This window comes from Anolis sagrei, chromosome 2 (genome assembly GCF_037176765.1).
Source record: "Anolis sagrei isolate rAnoSag1 chromosome 2, rAnoSag1.mat, whole genome shotgun sequence".
NCBI classification, from domain to species: Eukaryota; Metazoa; Chordata; class Lepidosauria; order Squamata; family Dactyloidae; genus Anolis; species Anolis sagrei.
The window spans coordinates 115,792,397-115,809,540 of NC_090022.1; the positions used below are offsets into that span (position 1 = coordinate 115,792,397).

The 17,144-nt window shown below is 41.9% G+C and overlaps 1 protein-coding gene across 2 annotated transcripts in view; it reads right to left on the reverse strand.

Annotated features, from left to right (window-relative positions):
• Nucleotides 1-427: 427 nt before the first annotated feature.
• Nucleotides 428-17,144, reverse strand: part of ACSF2 (acyl-CoA synthetase family member 2) — a 64,149-nt gene continuing 47,432 nt past the window's right edge. For both annotated transcript variants that reach the window (XM_060764767.2, XM_060764768.2), the window contains exons 11-16: nucleotides 5,570-5,677; nucleotides 5,293-5,444; nucleotides 3,305-3,446; nucleotides 2,654-2,764; nucleotides 2,350-2,418; nucleotides 428-670 (exon numbers count right to left, since the gene is read on the reverse strand). In XM_060764767.2, the coding sequence (XP_060620750.2) occupies nucleotides 620-670; nucleotides 2,350-2,418; nucleotides 2,654-2,764; nucleotides 3,305-3,446; nucleotides 5,293-5,444; nucleotides 5,570-5,677 (633 nt within the window). In that variant the 3' untranslated portion in view covers nucleotides 428-619. The remainder of the gene's footprint in view (nucleotides 671-2,349; nucleotides 2,419-2,653; nucleotides 2,765-3,304; nucleotides 3,447-5,292; nucleotides 5,445-5,569; nucleotides 5,678-17,144) is intronic.

Genomic DNA, 17,144 nt, shown 5'->3' on the forward strand with positions numbered 1-17,144 from the left:
TCAAATATGGCAAACACTGGTCATGGATCTCCTACATCACATCTGGTTGTAGAATCATTGATATTCCCAAAAAATAAGATTATGTGGATTTGTTGCCCTATTTCAATTATTAAGAGATTAGCCAATGAAAAGCAAGTACCACCAGTGCCAGTGGCATACCATGATGAGGCTTTACTGATCCACCTTGCAATGGTCCCAAACGTGCTTTTCGCACATTCCATGAACTCCCAAATTTTAAAAAAAGATTATTTTAAGGTACACTTCAAAACCACTGCATGTAATATCATAGTTGCTCAGAATTACAAGGAAAGGAATTGGAATATTATTGCAATGAAAAATGTTCATGGTCAACCTTACTGAGAAGAAGCCACCTGGATACTCACAGAGATGTGTCACTTCCTTATTAAAAAATGTGTGAGACAGCAAGCAGAGCTTGTCACTAGTTTATTTGAACCGATCTCCCCTCCAAACCAACAGATATTATATGAAGTGCACTTGATTTGATGGATACATCTTAAGGCAGGCTAGTGGTAGCAGCAGCTTCCTGACAGCTTACAGTTCAAGTATAAAAGAAGAAAACATTCATTCCACATCCTCTTGTGCTGCCCTCCTGTTCAGTTCAAAGTTTAAGGTGTACCTCCATTTGTTCTCTCAGTTTGTATTTCTGAATCTAAGATTAGAATATAAAAGAGAAAAAATAGAGGTTAATGTTAAGCATTTGCATGCCTGTACATTGTTATGAATGTGTTAAAGAAAATGTATCTTCTCTTTGCAAGACTGCCTCTCCTTTATTAGTTAAATATTCAGCCTCAGCCCAAGGCAAGCATCTACTTGAGGCAGACAAAAAAATGGTCACATTCACAAATAAGGATTCCACACCTTCTTGCACTCTATCTGTGTGCTGGCCATGCTGGAAACACACCAGTGAAACGTGCCAGATCTGAGTGATGCTGACAGTAGCAGATGGTTTGCCTAGGAACCCAGCCATTTATATCAGGTTGTCACTAGTTACGTCCCTCCAAAAAATGCCGTGTGTTATCTTGGTCATTGCATTTTCCAGGATTTAAAATTATATTTGGTGCTTTGACCTGAGCAGGTGCTTTACTCCTGCTTTCAGCAGCTGCTAAGTGCCTGCAAATGGATATGTTCCGCTGAGTGGAGAAACAGAGTGCAAGTAGCTGGTGGTGATGGCAGCACCACCAAGCAAGAACCTGAGCCTGGCTTCATCTGCTGGGATTGCCACCACTTTCAGTCATTTGCACCTTTAATCTAAAGAAGTGGTTCTCAAAGTGTGCTCCGTGGAGCCTTTGGGACTCCATGAAGCATATTCCCTCACTCCCCTCCCTCTTACCTTCCAAGCTTTTCCTCCTCTTTCCTGCTGCTCCCCCTCCTCCCACCTTCCTCACCCTCAAAAGCCTTTTCCCCTCAGCCCCCTTGCTGTCAAAAGCCTTGTTTCCTCGCCTTCCTCACTGCCCAGATCCTTTCCCCCATGTCTTCCTTGCTTCCCAAACCCTATTTCCCTCCCACTACTCAGGGGGTGCTTTGATTGTGCCTTTTCCGTATGGCAGAAGGGCGTTGAACTGGATGACCCCTGAAGCTGCTCCTATTATTATTACAGAGACTGGGTGGCCATCTGTTAAGGGTACTTTGATTGTGCTTTCCACCTTGTGTCGCCTTCAAGCTTGAGAAAGGTGGGATAGAAATATCCTAAATGAATCGTAAATAAATATTATGTCTGTCTGTTCAGATGACACTTCTCCTTTCCACCCTTGGCACCAATAAAAGGTCCTTAGATGCAAAACTCTCCATGACCTTACTGCCCTTCTGTACTGAAATCCCAATGTTGTCTTTGATATCTGTTCTTTCAGCTTAACTACTCTTTGCTACTGAAAGGTCTTTAGGACCTTTGATGGACACTATCCTCTCTCCCATACTACTGTATGGGCCTGAACATGTCTTTTATACTGCCCATGTGATGCCATCTCCCTTCCTTCCTTCCTTCCTTCCCATCTCTCCTCAAATACCACCTTTTGCCAGTAAACATTTTGACCAATCTCTAATTACTGTGCACTACTGCAATTCTTGTTGCAAGCACGTGGAACTAAAAAGGATGTATTATTTCTCCATTTACATTTACATACTGCCTTTTCTCTGTTTTTATCCCTGTTTCAAATTTTAGACTGAAACTACTTCAGGTGCAAGGCCTGCCTGCCCTTGTTTCTTCTGGAAAGTTGCTCTCAATTTGATCCTGACATTGAACCAGTATTCTGTTGTCAAAATCACATTTTTGTCTCTCTCTCTCTCTCTAATGATAAACAAGTCAATACAAGCCTTTGTGCTGTCACTCACCTTGCCCGAGACAGTGAGTGGGAAAGCCTTCACAAACACAATGTACTTAGGGATCTTGAAATGTGCAATCTGTAACAGAAATGCCTATAGTTAGGACTGGGGCACTGTCCTACATGGCTTACTCTTAGTTCAAGGCAAGTAGCCCTCACATCTAGAATACATAGTGAAACCTGATCTCAAGTTGGAAAGGACAAATGTCGTACAGAAACTGATTCCAAAGAATCTCAGTCATGGCCAATTTTTGAGATCTCATTCCTCCATTTTTGGAAACAGCAGGGTGCAACTGTTCATTGGATGCTCTTACCTTCCCTTTGCAAAATGCCTTGACTTCTTCGGCCGTGCACTCCTCTCCAGCTTTCACTCGAATGGAAGCACAAATTTCCTCTCCCATTCGCTCATCTTTCACACCAACTACCTGTGTGAGAAAGGACAGAATGGATCTTTGGCAGGGCTGCGAAGTAGGCCTTTCCCCACCCTACAACTCAATGGCTTTTCTTGTTTCTCTGGGCACAAGATGTCTACCATTGATAAGATAGGTAAAGGTTTTCCCCTGACATTAAGTCCAGTCATGTCCGACTCTGGGGTGTGGTGCTTATCTCCATTTCTAAGCCAAAGAGCCGGCTTTGTCCATAGACAACTCCGAGGTCATGTGGCCGGCATGACTGCAAGGAGCGCCATTACCTTCCCGCCAGAGTGGTACCTATTGATCTACTCACATTTGCATGTTTTCAAACTGCTAGGTAGGCAGAAGCTGGAGCTAACAGCGGGTGCTTATGTCACTCCCCGGATTTGAACCTGCAACCTCTCAGTCAACAAGTTCAGCAGCTCAGTGCTTTAACCCACTGCACCACCAGGGGCTCCATTGATAAGATATCTTAAATCATATCATGCTAAGTGTTCATCCAAGAAGCCGAACTTGATGGCTCCCAAAATCCCACTTCACCATTCTTCTTACCTGTACCTCCTGAATCTTAGGGTGGGTGTGCAGAAACTTTTCAAGCTCTACAGGGTATATGTTCTCGCCTCCTCGGATAATCATGTCCTTGCAGCGACCTACAATCTTGCAGTAGCCGTGGTCATCAAGAACAGCAATGTCCCTGCAATGATATCACAGCCATCCCACTTCGATGCCATCAGATTTCCCACTTAGATGTTGAATATTTTCAAGTTATCATATCACAGCTAGTTCCCTGTACTTGCAAATGTGAGAAGGTCTGAGCAGAACCCTGTAAATTTGCCATGAAAAAATACTAGACTCTGCAATGTTGTAAGACATGACATGGTAACACATCACATGGGACATGCTAGAGGACAAACACTCCTTTCACATGCATCAAGCAGCCCTAATGAGCATGCCAAAAAGAAATTATGTAACAAGAAAGAAACAAGAAAAAAAACCAAATCTGCAAAAATAACACAAATTAAACCTAAGTCTTAAAATGGATCTATAAGAAATAAGATCTTCAGTTATACATTACATCCATTAAAAGTTAAGTAAACCAAAATGCTTTCATTGCCTAGCTAACTGTGATTAGGAATGTAGCAAGTCTTGTCTTTCAGGTCTTGTTACAGAAAAGACTTTGGTTAGATCCACACTGCCATATAATTCAGTTTCAAAATGCAGATTAACTACATGGAACTGGATCATATGAAGCTACAGTCATGTAATGCAGTTCAAGGCAGTTAATCTGCATTCTGAAACTGCATTAAATGGCAGTGTGGATCCATCCTGAATCTAATGAATCTCTGTCACGCTCTGCAAGATGATACTATACTTATATTGACAGGACTGAAAACTTAATTTTAGCTGACATCCAAGCCATTGCTATATTCAGGAAATGGATAACAATTTTTATAGTCTCCATAGTAATAAGAGAAAATTATCGTCAAACGAATGGGGCCAAAATGCTAGTGCCCCCCCCCCCAAGGCTTCTGAGAGATATTAAAGACTACAGGTGATAGAGCCCTGAACGCCCCACATTATGATAGCATTAAATCCTTATAAAATGATATCCACAACCTGAATGACCCAGAGGTATCCAGTGCTTCTGAAAGGGATGGCAGAACCAACAAAGACACATAACCTTTCTAGTTCTGGAATAGATCACTCACCATAGTGACCAAAGGCTGAACCCAAACTGGAAATCAATTTGTCTATATTGCTATTCTGGTGGGCAGGCATGTAGCCGGGGGGGAGGGGCTTGGGGGGCTTCAGCCCCCCCCCCTGAAATTCTCATGGTGGTTCGCGAAAAGGCCTTACTGGTGCATTATTTAAACTGTTATGTTTATTCGTATCATGATCTGATCACCATACTCAATATATCCCATATGCATGAGGGTATTGGGGTAATGATACAAAAGGTTTGCTAGGGTAGACCCTCTTTCACTCAGACTCAGCCTCCCCCGAAACTCAGCCCCCCCCCGAAACCCCCCCTGAAAAAAATTCAGCCCCTCCCGAAACGAAATCCTGGCTACGGGCCTGCTGGTGGGTATGAGTATAACTGAATCATGCAGAAGCACACCAGCAACCAGAAGGGGATCCTTGCACCCATCACCAGTTAACACTCTGGTAACAGCACTTTGTACCATGTAAAATTTCAAACACGAGTCAAAGGCAGCCCCATACAAGACTGAAATAACAATAAGCCAAACAGAATGTAATCAAGAGGTGTGTCACTATGGTGACACCAAGCATCTCAAGGTATAGCCCTATCATTCCCTATTTTTGAAGTAACTCAACTCAATCTCTCTATACACATTTTAATTTATAAAACATTTTCCTTGAATTTGTTTTCAGATAACTCTGAAGAGATTCCAATTTGTTAAAAAAAATACCCACTGAATGAATGAATGAATTGAATTTTACTTCAATTGTTCATGAACAGTCACTAGAATATTCCTAAAAACTAACCCAATGTGCTTATGGCTTATTTCCCCACTTACCCAGTCTTGTACCATTTCTCATCATCCAACACTTCATTGGTTCTTTCAGGATCTCCCCAGTATCCCAGCATAACACAGTAGCCCCGAATCTGAAGTTCTCCTGGTTTGTTGATTGGGATGATTTCCTCAGTTTCTGGATCCTCAATTTTTGCCTATAGCAAAAATGATAAGGATACTTTAAGGAGGGGGCTGACCTGGATTATGTCAATGTATGTGCGAGATGGGGAGGAGAGGGGGTAGATGCAAAAACATGCTAGCTACACATGTGACAAGTCACCTCTGTGTGAGGAATAGCACATCCAACAGTCTCTGTTTTTTTGATAATGTCGTCTTGAGGAAACCCCATAAAGGTAACAGGACTATTCTCTGTCGTTCCATAAGCAACCTGTGAAAACACAAATGGAGAATAGTTATCAAAGAAATGAAACTCAAAGGAAATTCCCAAAGTCTGAAATCAAAGTCAGTAGACAGATGTACATTGGGATAGCTACCAAATGGATGTGTGCAGTGTTTCCCCCCAGTATAGTTCATGTTACTGAGGTAAAATAAAAATACTGTATAGATAAATTTAGGCATGTTACTATAATTTGTATATTTCACCCTGCTGTCAACATTTGTAATGGTGCAGGATCAAGTTTCCTTGAATGAACTGATATGAAGGTTGGTTGTGTCATAGGAGGAAAAGCTCAAGGAACAGGGGGGGGGGGGGGGGGACTTTTGTTCTCCCTTGTCTTGCTTGTGGATAACCCCTAGACAGCTGGATTGATGCTGTGAGGAACACGATGCAGGGATAAACAGGCCTTTAGTCTGATTCACAATCTTTTTTTATATTCCTGCAAGTTATATTGGGCAACTTGTGCTCATCTAGATATTGGTCTGCTGCAATTCCAATGATTCCTCATCACTTTCTATGCTAGGTAGATATTTTTTTAGTTGTAGCCCAACATCAGGATGGTCATAGTAGCTCATCCCCCATACATGGCACAGAAGAATGATGAGGCTTGATGCAAAAGGATATGGAAGAACTGAGAGAGTTTCTGTCATCCAAAAGTCCAAAAAAGAGTTTGTTTATGGAGTGTTGGTAAAGGGCCAGCTACCCATGCACTGTGACAGGTGATGAAGAAACGCAACCTTTTGAACTTCCTTTTGCCAAACATAAAAATACCATGAAGAAATCATAGGACAGTATGCCAGTTTTCTCCATAGCTCTTACATCTAGTAATATGACTTCGACATTCATGGTTCACTAGATTTAGCTCAAGTATTTCCATTATGAGCAGACATCACAGTTGACATGCATTTTGTAAACACTAAGATAGTGCAATCTCTGTAGGTTTTGAACTTTCTGAAAATCTGCAGACACCTGCACTTCAAAATGCCATATTTAATTGGTATGGACTCTGTCTTGTATCATGAGCCTATAGGTTTGCAGACTCAAAAGAGCCTCAAAAGGTATCTCGAATTATACAACTTCGAATGCCCTGTTGCAAGCACAATTACAAATCGACTTGTGTACATTATATATTTTGCAAAGATTTCCAGAAAAGCATTACTTAAAATTAACATAGTCACTGAAAAATGTAGAGGATCAATTCAATGGACATACATTACAAGTTTAAGCTCAAAGATAGATGCATTTCCTTGGTTTCTAAAATTGTTTTTGCTTATCGTTTGCATGTTAGTGTGAAGTTTGGAGAAATCTATGGGTCTTCTTTGGTTTGAAGGAGGCCATAGAAAAGATAATCACATGACTGGTTGAAAATAATTTTCAACCACAACTATTTAACAAGTGGGTCACCTCATTCAGTGGACTGACCAAGGATCATTTTAAGTATTTCAGACTTGGGGTTTATTTTTGGGGACAAGTGTGTCTTTCTTGGTGAATTCTGAGCCTTTGGCTAAACTGGGAATAAGAAACTTCTTAGCAGGAGTGCTTGGTCCTGAATGCTGCACAAACCCTCCTCTTGCTAATATCAGCCAGTGTAAGCCTACAGTACAGAATGTCTCTAAAATAGGATGAAATAAACATGTCTGGAGTCTTTGCAAGTGGCAATTTTTTGGAGGCACTTTGATTTAGTGGGCAGAGATGCCAGAACTCTGTTTGTGCTAAGAGAAAATTCACTCCTGATGATGTTGGATGTTTGTCACATAGTAGCATTTCTCCGTGTGAAGGGACACTCTCTACCTATCAGTTTGTGGGGCAGGCCCATCAGAAAAAAAGTAGATTCACTTCAGAATTATTCTGTGATACAGTAGTGAGGCAAGTCGCTAGCTGTGAGAGGACCACTAACATTGCTATCTTATTTGAAAAAGAAATGTTCATTTTCCAAAAAGTCAGATTTTGCTTCCAAAATTCAAGGATTTCCTTCAGATTCCCGGCTTTTTAAATGCATACTCCAGGAAATACTGAAGGTATTTGCTGCATGAGGCAAAAGACAAGATGGCACACCCACCCATTCCATTCAAGCACAGCTGCGTAGACAAGCAGCAAAACAGTATTTTGAAATTGGTGATGGAAGAGCAGCCTTCACCATCCCTAAGTTCCATTGCACAGCTTCATCCTTCAGGTTCTCATAATCCCTTACTGTCCTCCAGCATCTTCCACCTGAAGCAACTGCTTCAACTTGCTAACGACTACTGGTGTTGATCCAAGAACATATATTTAAAGATGTGATGCACAAAATATATTAAGATAAAGTAAGGAGGAGGCCAAGGGGACAGGTCTCTGTGAGTACCTATGACTTATACAGAGATATACACACACCATTTAACTACCCCTAATGATGGAAAGCTACCCCTAATGATTCTAAAGCCTTTGACTGTGTGGATCATAATAAATTGTGGCAAGTTCTTGCTGGGATGGGCATACCAAGCCACCTTGTCTCTCTCCTGAGGAATCTGTACAAAGACCAAGTAGCAACAGTCAGAACTGACCACGGAACAACAGACTGGTTCAAGATTGGGAAAGGCGTACGGCAAGGCTGCATACTCTCACCCAACCTTTTTAACTTGTATGCAGAACACATCATGCGATGTGCGGGGCTGGATGAATGCAAAGCTGGGGTGAAAATTGCTGGAAGAAACATTAACAACCTCAGATATGCAGATGACACCACTCTGATGGCCGAAAGCGAGGAGGAGCTGAGGAGCCTTCTAATCAAGGTGAAAGAAGAAAGCGCAAAAGCCGGGTTGCAGCTAAACGTCAAAAAAACCAAGATTATGGCAACAAGAATGATTGACAACTGGAAAATAGAGGGAGATACCGTGGAGGCCTTGACAGACTTTGTATTTCTAGGTGCAAAGATTACTGCAGATGCAGACTGTGGCCAGGAAATCAGAAGACGCTTACTTCTTGGGAGGAGAGCAATGTCCAATCTCGATAAAATAGTGAAGAGTAGAGACATCAGACTGGCAACAAAGATCCGCCTAGTCAAAGCCATGGTATTCCCTGTAGTAACCTACGGATGTGAGAGCTGGACCTTAGGGAAGGCTGAGCGAAGGAAGATCGATGCTTTTGAGCTGTGGTGTTGGAGGAAAGTGCTGAGAGTGCCTTGGACTGCGAGAAGATCCAACCAGTCCATCCTCCAGGAAATAAAGCCCAACTGCTCACTGGAGGGAAAGATACTAGAGACAAAGTTGAAGTACTTTGGCCACATCATGAGGAGACAGGAAAGCCTAGAGAAGACAATTATGCTGGGGAAAGTGGAAGGCAAAAAGAAGAGGGGCCGACCAAGGGCAAGATGGATGGATGGCATCCTTGAAGTGACTGGACTGACCTTGAGGGAGCTGGGGGTGGTAACGGCCGACAGGGAGCTCTGGCGTAGGCTGGTCCATGAGGTCACGAAGAGTCGGAGACGACTGAACGAATGAACAACAATGATGGAAATTCGGTAGATCAATCAATGGGTCTGACTGCCTCTATACTAATAACCCAATAGTGGCAACACAGGCCTGCTTCCTGATACTGTACAATAGCATATGCCACATCATGGTATGAATTAAAGTCAGACAACAAGTATTATGGGCAAAGTGGCAATTTTGACATCTCTGTGCACAGAAAAACTTCTGTGAAGTTTAACAGTTCTTGACTCAAGAGAGAGTCTGCTTGATAGTAGACACTAATCAAAGATATAAATGAATTAACAAACTCCTTCAGATTGCTGTGGTTCTGTCTCTGTCACTCAATCAAGTATTCAGTCATCATCTATAATACAGAAAGTATATGAACTACTTCTCCCAAAGTCTATATTAGTATTGTATTCAATAACTTGTGCTCCCCTTCTTGCTATAAAACAGAAGTTAACCTTTACTACCAGACCTGTACTATGTTAGTCAGCCACAAATAACATTTATATTAAGAGTCCTCTTTAAAGTCCATTCAAAATACCAGGAAGAAAATCAAGCGATATTGGCTTAAGGGAAAAGGGTAAAACTGGCCAGAAAACAAGGGTAGTTTTTCAACTTCAAAGCAATGTCACAAACACTGGGGAATAAAATAATAAACCAAAGGAAGTACTTAGGAATGAAGGAGCCAGTTACCAATCCCTGTCCCTCTTTGCCCTGTGGGATGGATTTAATTATACTTCTAATAATATTGAGTATTTTGTCTAGACTTGAAATCAACACCAATGTTCTTTCCAAACCCTCCCTTGGCAACTTGCTCCCAGTTTCCCAGCACTTTTGTCCTCATGTGGTTGGAACTACCTGGCCCAGAACTGTGTCACTTTAAGGTGTGTGTGCAAGACCCCAGCATAAGGCCATTCTTGTCCTAAGCTGGAAAGGACTAATTTCCATTTCCGAATACAGATCTAGAGCTAGCAATACTCAACTTCTACAAAGACTAGGAGAACTCAAGTCTCCAATGACATTATGTCATCTGACCTGGAAGATGCTCCTCTTAATACCTGAAGGAGAAGACATGTTCTGGTCATCTGTGGCTGGGCTACTGAGCCAATAAGATTCCTTCATACTCTCAGACTATTCCCTGGGCTCAGCAAAGAGAGGGATAGGGAATAAAAGGCATCCGTAAGCCATGCTTTCCCTGTCTCTCCCGTAGAGATGATTTGGGATGCCTGTGTCTGCACAGGATGCAGCATAGCCTCTGGGAAATAGATAACCATTAAGACAGTAGACACTCCTAGCCAATGGTCTTTCTGGCACTGCTGTTTTTCAGATCCTCTGCAGACTACTGGTACTGTTGTGGTGCCTGGAAGAGTGTCTGCCTATTCAGTTTGGATTGCTATGTGGGGAAGACTTAAGACTCCTTCCTTTACTTAGGTTGCATGAGCAGCTGAAACACAGTGTACTCTCTCCCTTCTGGAAGCACTTCATACTTAATCAGTTAATTCCAATTTTTGTGCTCTTTTAGAAGAAAAACATATTTATTTTCTGGAGAAACTGTGACTTGTCTCCATAGCTTCACAAATAGCATATGAAGGCACTCCTCTAACCACACTGAACAACCTCAATGTTACCCAGACATGGCTACTTTGGACCAGGACCCAACAAGCTAAACTATGCTTTTACAAGGGGGTAGGGACAGGATGGGATTGAAGACATTCGTGGACCACAATATTTAAATCCTTGAGCAATGAGAAGGAGGGTGCAGATGTTTGTTCTGAGCAAAAGTATGCAAAATCTAATTGATTAATCAACAGGCTAAAACTAGAGGACAATACAAAGACATTTGTAACGAAAGCCCTAGAAATAATATATGATGTGGTTTGTCCAAACTGAATTTGCATCATCAGATTGTTTCAAGGAAAACAAACTTGATGGGTCTTTCAAGAGCAGGGACAATGGTCCTATCGTCTTATGTGCCATCATGTGGGAAATGCCAATGGATGCAATCTCGCCAGACCACAGAAGATCCGGAACTGTTTTTCCAAAGTGCTGAAAACCAACCTCTAGTTATTTTTCTGCTTCAATAGCTTGGAGCTAATCTTTTTTCCAGAATGATTAGCATTCTTGTGGTACATAAGTATTTCTCCAGCTTCACTTGTGTCTTAGAAGAAGTGCTGCTTGGCAGCCATGACAGAGAGGCATGTGGCATTAACTTGTGATTTTATCGATGCCTTCAGAAATATCTTCCCTGAGTAACTAATCCGATTCTCTGAAAGTAACAGAGAGGCCCTCATGTAGAGCCCAGAGGGACAAGAACCCCTTGCCAAATGGATAGCAAAAACTATAAGGGCAGGAGACGAAACTATGAAGCTGGGGTTACTTGAGGGTTGGTCTCTATTAATAAAGCAAAAGCAGAGCCAATAAGGGTAGAAATACCAGTTCTACCTCTCATCCTTTAATTAAGGCATGCATATAACATGTTTTGTATAACCAACACACAAATATACGTGATGGGTAGACCCCAAATGTGGGTTGTACAGCTCCTATACATCCACTATAAAGATTGTTATTGCTGTTTTCATGTAACCAATGTAGGAGCCATGTCGATCAGTATTTCTGGAAGAGCAATGACGTCAAAATAATCCATCATCTGGCCTTTCTGCTTCTGTGCAGCTCATAATTGTGTACAAGTAGCACTGCATATACGACGAATGGAAAAGGAATGAGGCCAAAGCTTTTGTCACATTGTATTGTCGAAGGTTTCATGGCCAGAATTACTGGGTTGTTGTAAGTTTTTTGGGCTATATGGTCATGTTCCAGAAGCATTCTCTCCTGATATTTTGCTTTCATCTCTGGCAGGCATCAGAGGTTGTGAGACCTCACAACCTTTGAGGATGCCTGCCATAGATGCAGGCAAAATGTTAGGAGGGAATGCTTCTGGAACATGGCTATACAGCCTGAAAAACTTACAACAACCTTTTTGTCACATTTTTACTACTATTAGTATTTCTTCTAGTATTGACAGATCAAACAGTATCTCTGCTTCTGTATGGTTGTAGATGACACAAAAGAAACTGTGACTTTCTCAAAGAAGCTGGCATTGCTGCTGATGGCAGTGTGAAAGCAGAGATACCCACTGGGGTATCTTTATTTGCTCACTGCACAAGGGCCTCTGTAGCGTAGCAGAGGGGAATCTGGCGTAGGTAAATAATTAGCCACTTGAGTCACACACTTTGTTCAGTAGCAAATGTTTGCTGAACTGTTAGTCAATTAAGAAAAGGGGATTGCAAGATAATCCTGCCTCTTTTGAGGTGTCCTACTGGCCTTCTCCCTAGGGCACCTCCCTGTTGAGGGACTGAATGGCAGCCCAGTAAACTGTGGGATCTCTTGCCCTGGAGTAGAAGAAGCATGGACACTGGAGCCATTGTCGCTTGCTGACCACATGCCACCCAGGAGACACTGGCATGAACTAGGCAAACTGTACAGACCTATGAGAATCACTGCTGGCTCTTTGCCCAGGTTTTACTTGTCCCCAGTACATGCCTGTGAAATGTAGTGTGCAAACACTAAACCCTGTCAGCACACCACAAAGACATTTAGATACAAACAGCAGAGAAGCCAAAGATCCTCTATTAGAAGCCGGATTATACTCAGATAGAGGAAATCTATTGGCTCCCAACCACTTTTATAAATCTGTCCCCTGAAGCAAATGAGAAGCTCAAACTTGTCAAAAGAAATAATTTTCCTTTTGTTAAAGTGAATGAGGACATGGAAGTGGGGTTGTGCAGGGAATACTGCCTCCAGCCCATGTGTATTAATAGATGGATGGCATATGGCTACTGGTAAACCACTGTATTGTCATGGAGTGACATTACACATAGCATAATAGATATACACATTTCTGTCTCGTTGTTGTTGTCACATGCCTTCAAGTTGCACTGAAGAATTGTAACACTATGATTCCATCATTGCTGTTCTGGCTGCATCCTACAAAATAATGAGCTTTGCAGTTTGTCAGAGGCATCATAGGAGCCTCCTGGCTGCGGATGCCAGGTAATTTAGTCACATGCTTGATCCCATAAGATTCATGCAAGCCTGTAATCAAACTGGTGTGTGTGTGTGTGTGTGTGAGTTTAACCCCCCCCCCCCCCACACACACACACACACCCCATTTTCAGGTTATAAAAAAACACCCTGGTTTACTCACAATTTTTAACTGGATAACCAAATCCCAAATCACCAAATTTGTTTTTTACCCCATATAATTATATTTAATAGTTTTCAAAATACTATTTTAAAATTCTGAAAGTAGTCAGAGAGTAATCTCTTATGCCCACCTTTTTGCTCCTCCCTCTGGGGTATAAAAGGAAGGCAGGAAAGCAGCTGTGGATCATTCCAAACGCAGCTGTCTTACTCTGTTAGCTTGAGATGCTGTTCTGAGACTAAAAGCCCTGTTAGTTGATGTTAGTGTTTCCTTTCATTCACCTGACTCCAGAAGATGGTTAAAGATCTATCAAAGCAACCGAACATTTTTTAGTTCATGGCAAAAAAAAAAGAAAAAGCTAAATATTGAAGACCAAGAAAGCAGCAAGTTGAGAGCCATTGCAGCAGCTGATATTAATGAAGACCCCAGAACATGCACACCTGGATTGCAGGTGAAAACTGAGGGATCTCCCACTGGTTCATCTAAACCAAGCCCTGCCTAAGAAACCATGGAACTGGATCAAAGACAGGAAGCTGTGTCATTATTAGACCTTGGACTTTATACAGGCAAGACTGTTTCTGATAACCAAGTGAAAACACAATTTGTGCAAAGACTTCAAAAAAAAATCGTCTGGCGCAGGCACTCTTGATTTCTGCATAAGCCTGAGCTCTAAATACCAGAATCATAGTGTGGGAGGTCTATGCAGGATCTGAACCAAAAGTAATTCCTCCTCAGTCTGGTTCTGCTAAAACAGGTCATGCCAATGGTAGGGATAAGGTAGATCCAAATAATATATTTCTAATTCTTAAAATATTATTTCAAATACTGCAAGTAATTTTTATGCAGCCCTCCTGCTAGTAGTTAAAACATTGGTTATAAGTACAACTTATAAGCCTGTAAACCCAGTGCTTTTTATACCAGAAGTCTGGAGCCCTTATTTGGCAACCATTTGTCAACCCAGAGAAAAAAAATCTCAAGACTTCCTGTTGCTTCTGCACCCTCCAGTGGCCAAAACCAAAATGCAACAAGAATGAAGATGGTGGTAACCTTAGACTGACTCATGCTGGAGTTGTGATGAATTTCATGCCAATGGAGAAAGGATGATGCTTGCACCTTGCTTATCTGAGCTTTGTAAAAGTTCACATAGCAATGTGTAGCTTGTGCATACATGATCCCACATGTGGAACTGTATAAAAATGTCACTAAATCTCATAGTATAAGTAAATGTGAGAACTGTTAGATAAACAATGATTCGGATTTTATTTATCATGTCAGGAGCAAGCCAAACAGTTGTATTGCATTTTTTAACAAACAAACAAAATACAAAGTTTGCAAGCTTGGTAGTTGATTAAATGTCCTTTGACCAGTAGCTAGCCACCTGGAGTGCCTGGAGTGACTCTCACTTGCTGAGGTGTTCCAGCGAGTGTCTCTGTAGATCTTAGAAAACTATTTCTTGATTTAAGTCGTTGACATGTTGGGATAGGATTCATCAGGTCTATATTTGATCAGGCACAAAGAGATGACAGCACAAGAACTCAGAAGAGAGAGGCCAGAAATTCAGAGTAGGCTGAGTATACATATAAGAGGTAGCAAAATGATGTATATAACTTCAAGCAGACAGAGCCCCAAAACGAATAACTCTAGTAAGAAAGAAGAAAAGAATACTCCAAGAAACTGAAAGTCTGGACAAGTAAAACAAAAAGAGGGCATGAGTGATCCTCCAAGTGTTTCTAGACTGAAACTCGCATCATCCCTTAACATTGATTGTGCTGGTTAGGCCTGACGGGAACTGCTGCTCAAGAACTTCTTGTGAGCCAGATGTCTCCTCCCACCACAACCCCACACACACACTGAAGGAAGAGAACAAGCAGCACACGTAGGGCTGAGCTGCATAGCATAGCCACTATAGGGTTGGACATCTCAGTAGTGGAACTTTCATATTCTGACAAGGGAAAAATTAAAAATATTACATAGTTCCTTTGCCAATAAAAGGACTGAAAATTTATACAACACATACACCATTTAAAAAAACCTCGCAACTCCAGTTCAAAGTCCCTTTGAAATATACCTCTGCAAAACAGAGGTTTGGTCACTGCTAGCCAGTTTGCATAACATCACACAGCGCATGCTCAGCAACACCTCCTCCCAACAATGGAAAAAACCAGGCATCTCTATGAATAATATTTCCTCTGTGTCCTAAGTCAGTCTTTGGATTTTCTCTCTTTCTTGAGACTGTCTCGCCTCCGTAAACACCTCAATCTGCTGAGCTTCGTAGCCAGCTTCAGCAGAGGAAGCCTCAATAGGCTCACAGTTTTATGTCCATAGCTCCCAGCTGTTTGTTGCCGCCAGCACCTGGCTAAAGACCAGCTCAAAATGTTCCATCTCCAGCCTCAGCCTCCTCCCTGCTCACTCTCTCCCATTAGCCTTCCACTTCAAATAATACAAAAGAGTGAGACTTGTAGTTCTTGATTTTTCTGTGCCATCATTCTTGACTTCTTCCTCTAGGGCAGTGGTTCTCAACCTGTGGGTCCCCAGGTGTTTTGGCCTACAACTCCCAGTTTATCAGCTGTTAGGACTTCTGGGAGTTGAAGGCCAAAAACATCTGGGGACCCCAGGCCGGGAACCACTGTTCTAGGGCTTCTTCTGAGGGAGGGGGATTCAACAGCTGTTCCTAGAATGCTTGATTAGGGGGTACCGTTGGTTGGGCATATTATAAACACACGGACTCCCTGATTTTTTAGTCTATAACCCAGTAAAATTCTGTTCTTTGAACTGATCTTTCAATACCAGAGATATAATGTGCTTTGGATTGTTGTAGGTTTTTCGGGCTATATGGCCATGTTCTAGAAGCATTCTCTCTTGACGTTTCGCCTGCATCTATGGCAGGCATCCTCAGAGGTTGTGAGGTCTGAGGTTGTGAGGTCAGCAGATATAAACATGGGTGATATAGTACTAAAGTGACCAACTTTCAGCCCTGACTATAAGGGAGCTTTTGTTGTGACACATTTTGCACATTTTAGCAGAAATGTTCATGGAATTGATAATATTAAACAATGAATTACTTTACATTGTATATAACACGCAGGACACAACATAGAATACAAATTTACATTTTTAAAATTCATATCATGGCTTATGTATTATATCCAATGTAAGCAGTGGGCCAGCGTACTGCACTCAACTAATAATTCCAGAAGGGAGAAAGGGCAAGGAAAGTTGGAGAGAGGCGGTGGTGGCGGTGGTGGCGGCGGTAGGGGGGCAGTAAACACACATCTATACCAGGATCAGAAGGTAAGAAGCCATGCATCCTGCTCAGGGGAGGGAGCATTTCCCAATTCCACCATCCTCACCCAGAACAAGGTACCATCCTCCCTGCTTTTCCTTCTCCCTGCCTCCTCTCTGCCCTCCTGGCTTGCAGCAGCCTTTACTCTGCTGTAATGTGTTTAAGATGGAAGGAGGAATAGTAGTTAGTAATACTACCATTATACCTCTGATTAATAGTTGCCATTCATATCTGTGCCCTGTTCACCCCACCAGCAAAATAGGTATCTTGAGTAATGATTAATTAATTTGCCTAAAGGAAATTGGAAATTATTGTTTGCATTCGATGTTTGATGTTTTGTCTTATGTCTGTTAGAACAGGCTGGGCTGTGTTTTTTATTTAATTTTAGTTGTTAAGTTATAATTCGTGTTTATATGTCGGGTTGTTTAAATTTTGTTAGTATGGATGTATTGTTGTTGTATTTGGGCATTGAATGTTTGCCTTTTATGTTTGGAATCCGCCCTGAGTCTCTTCGGGGAGATA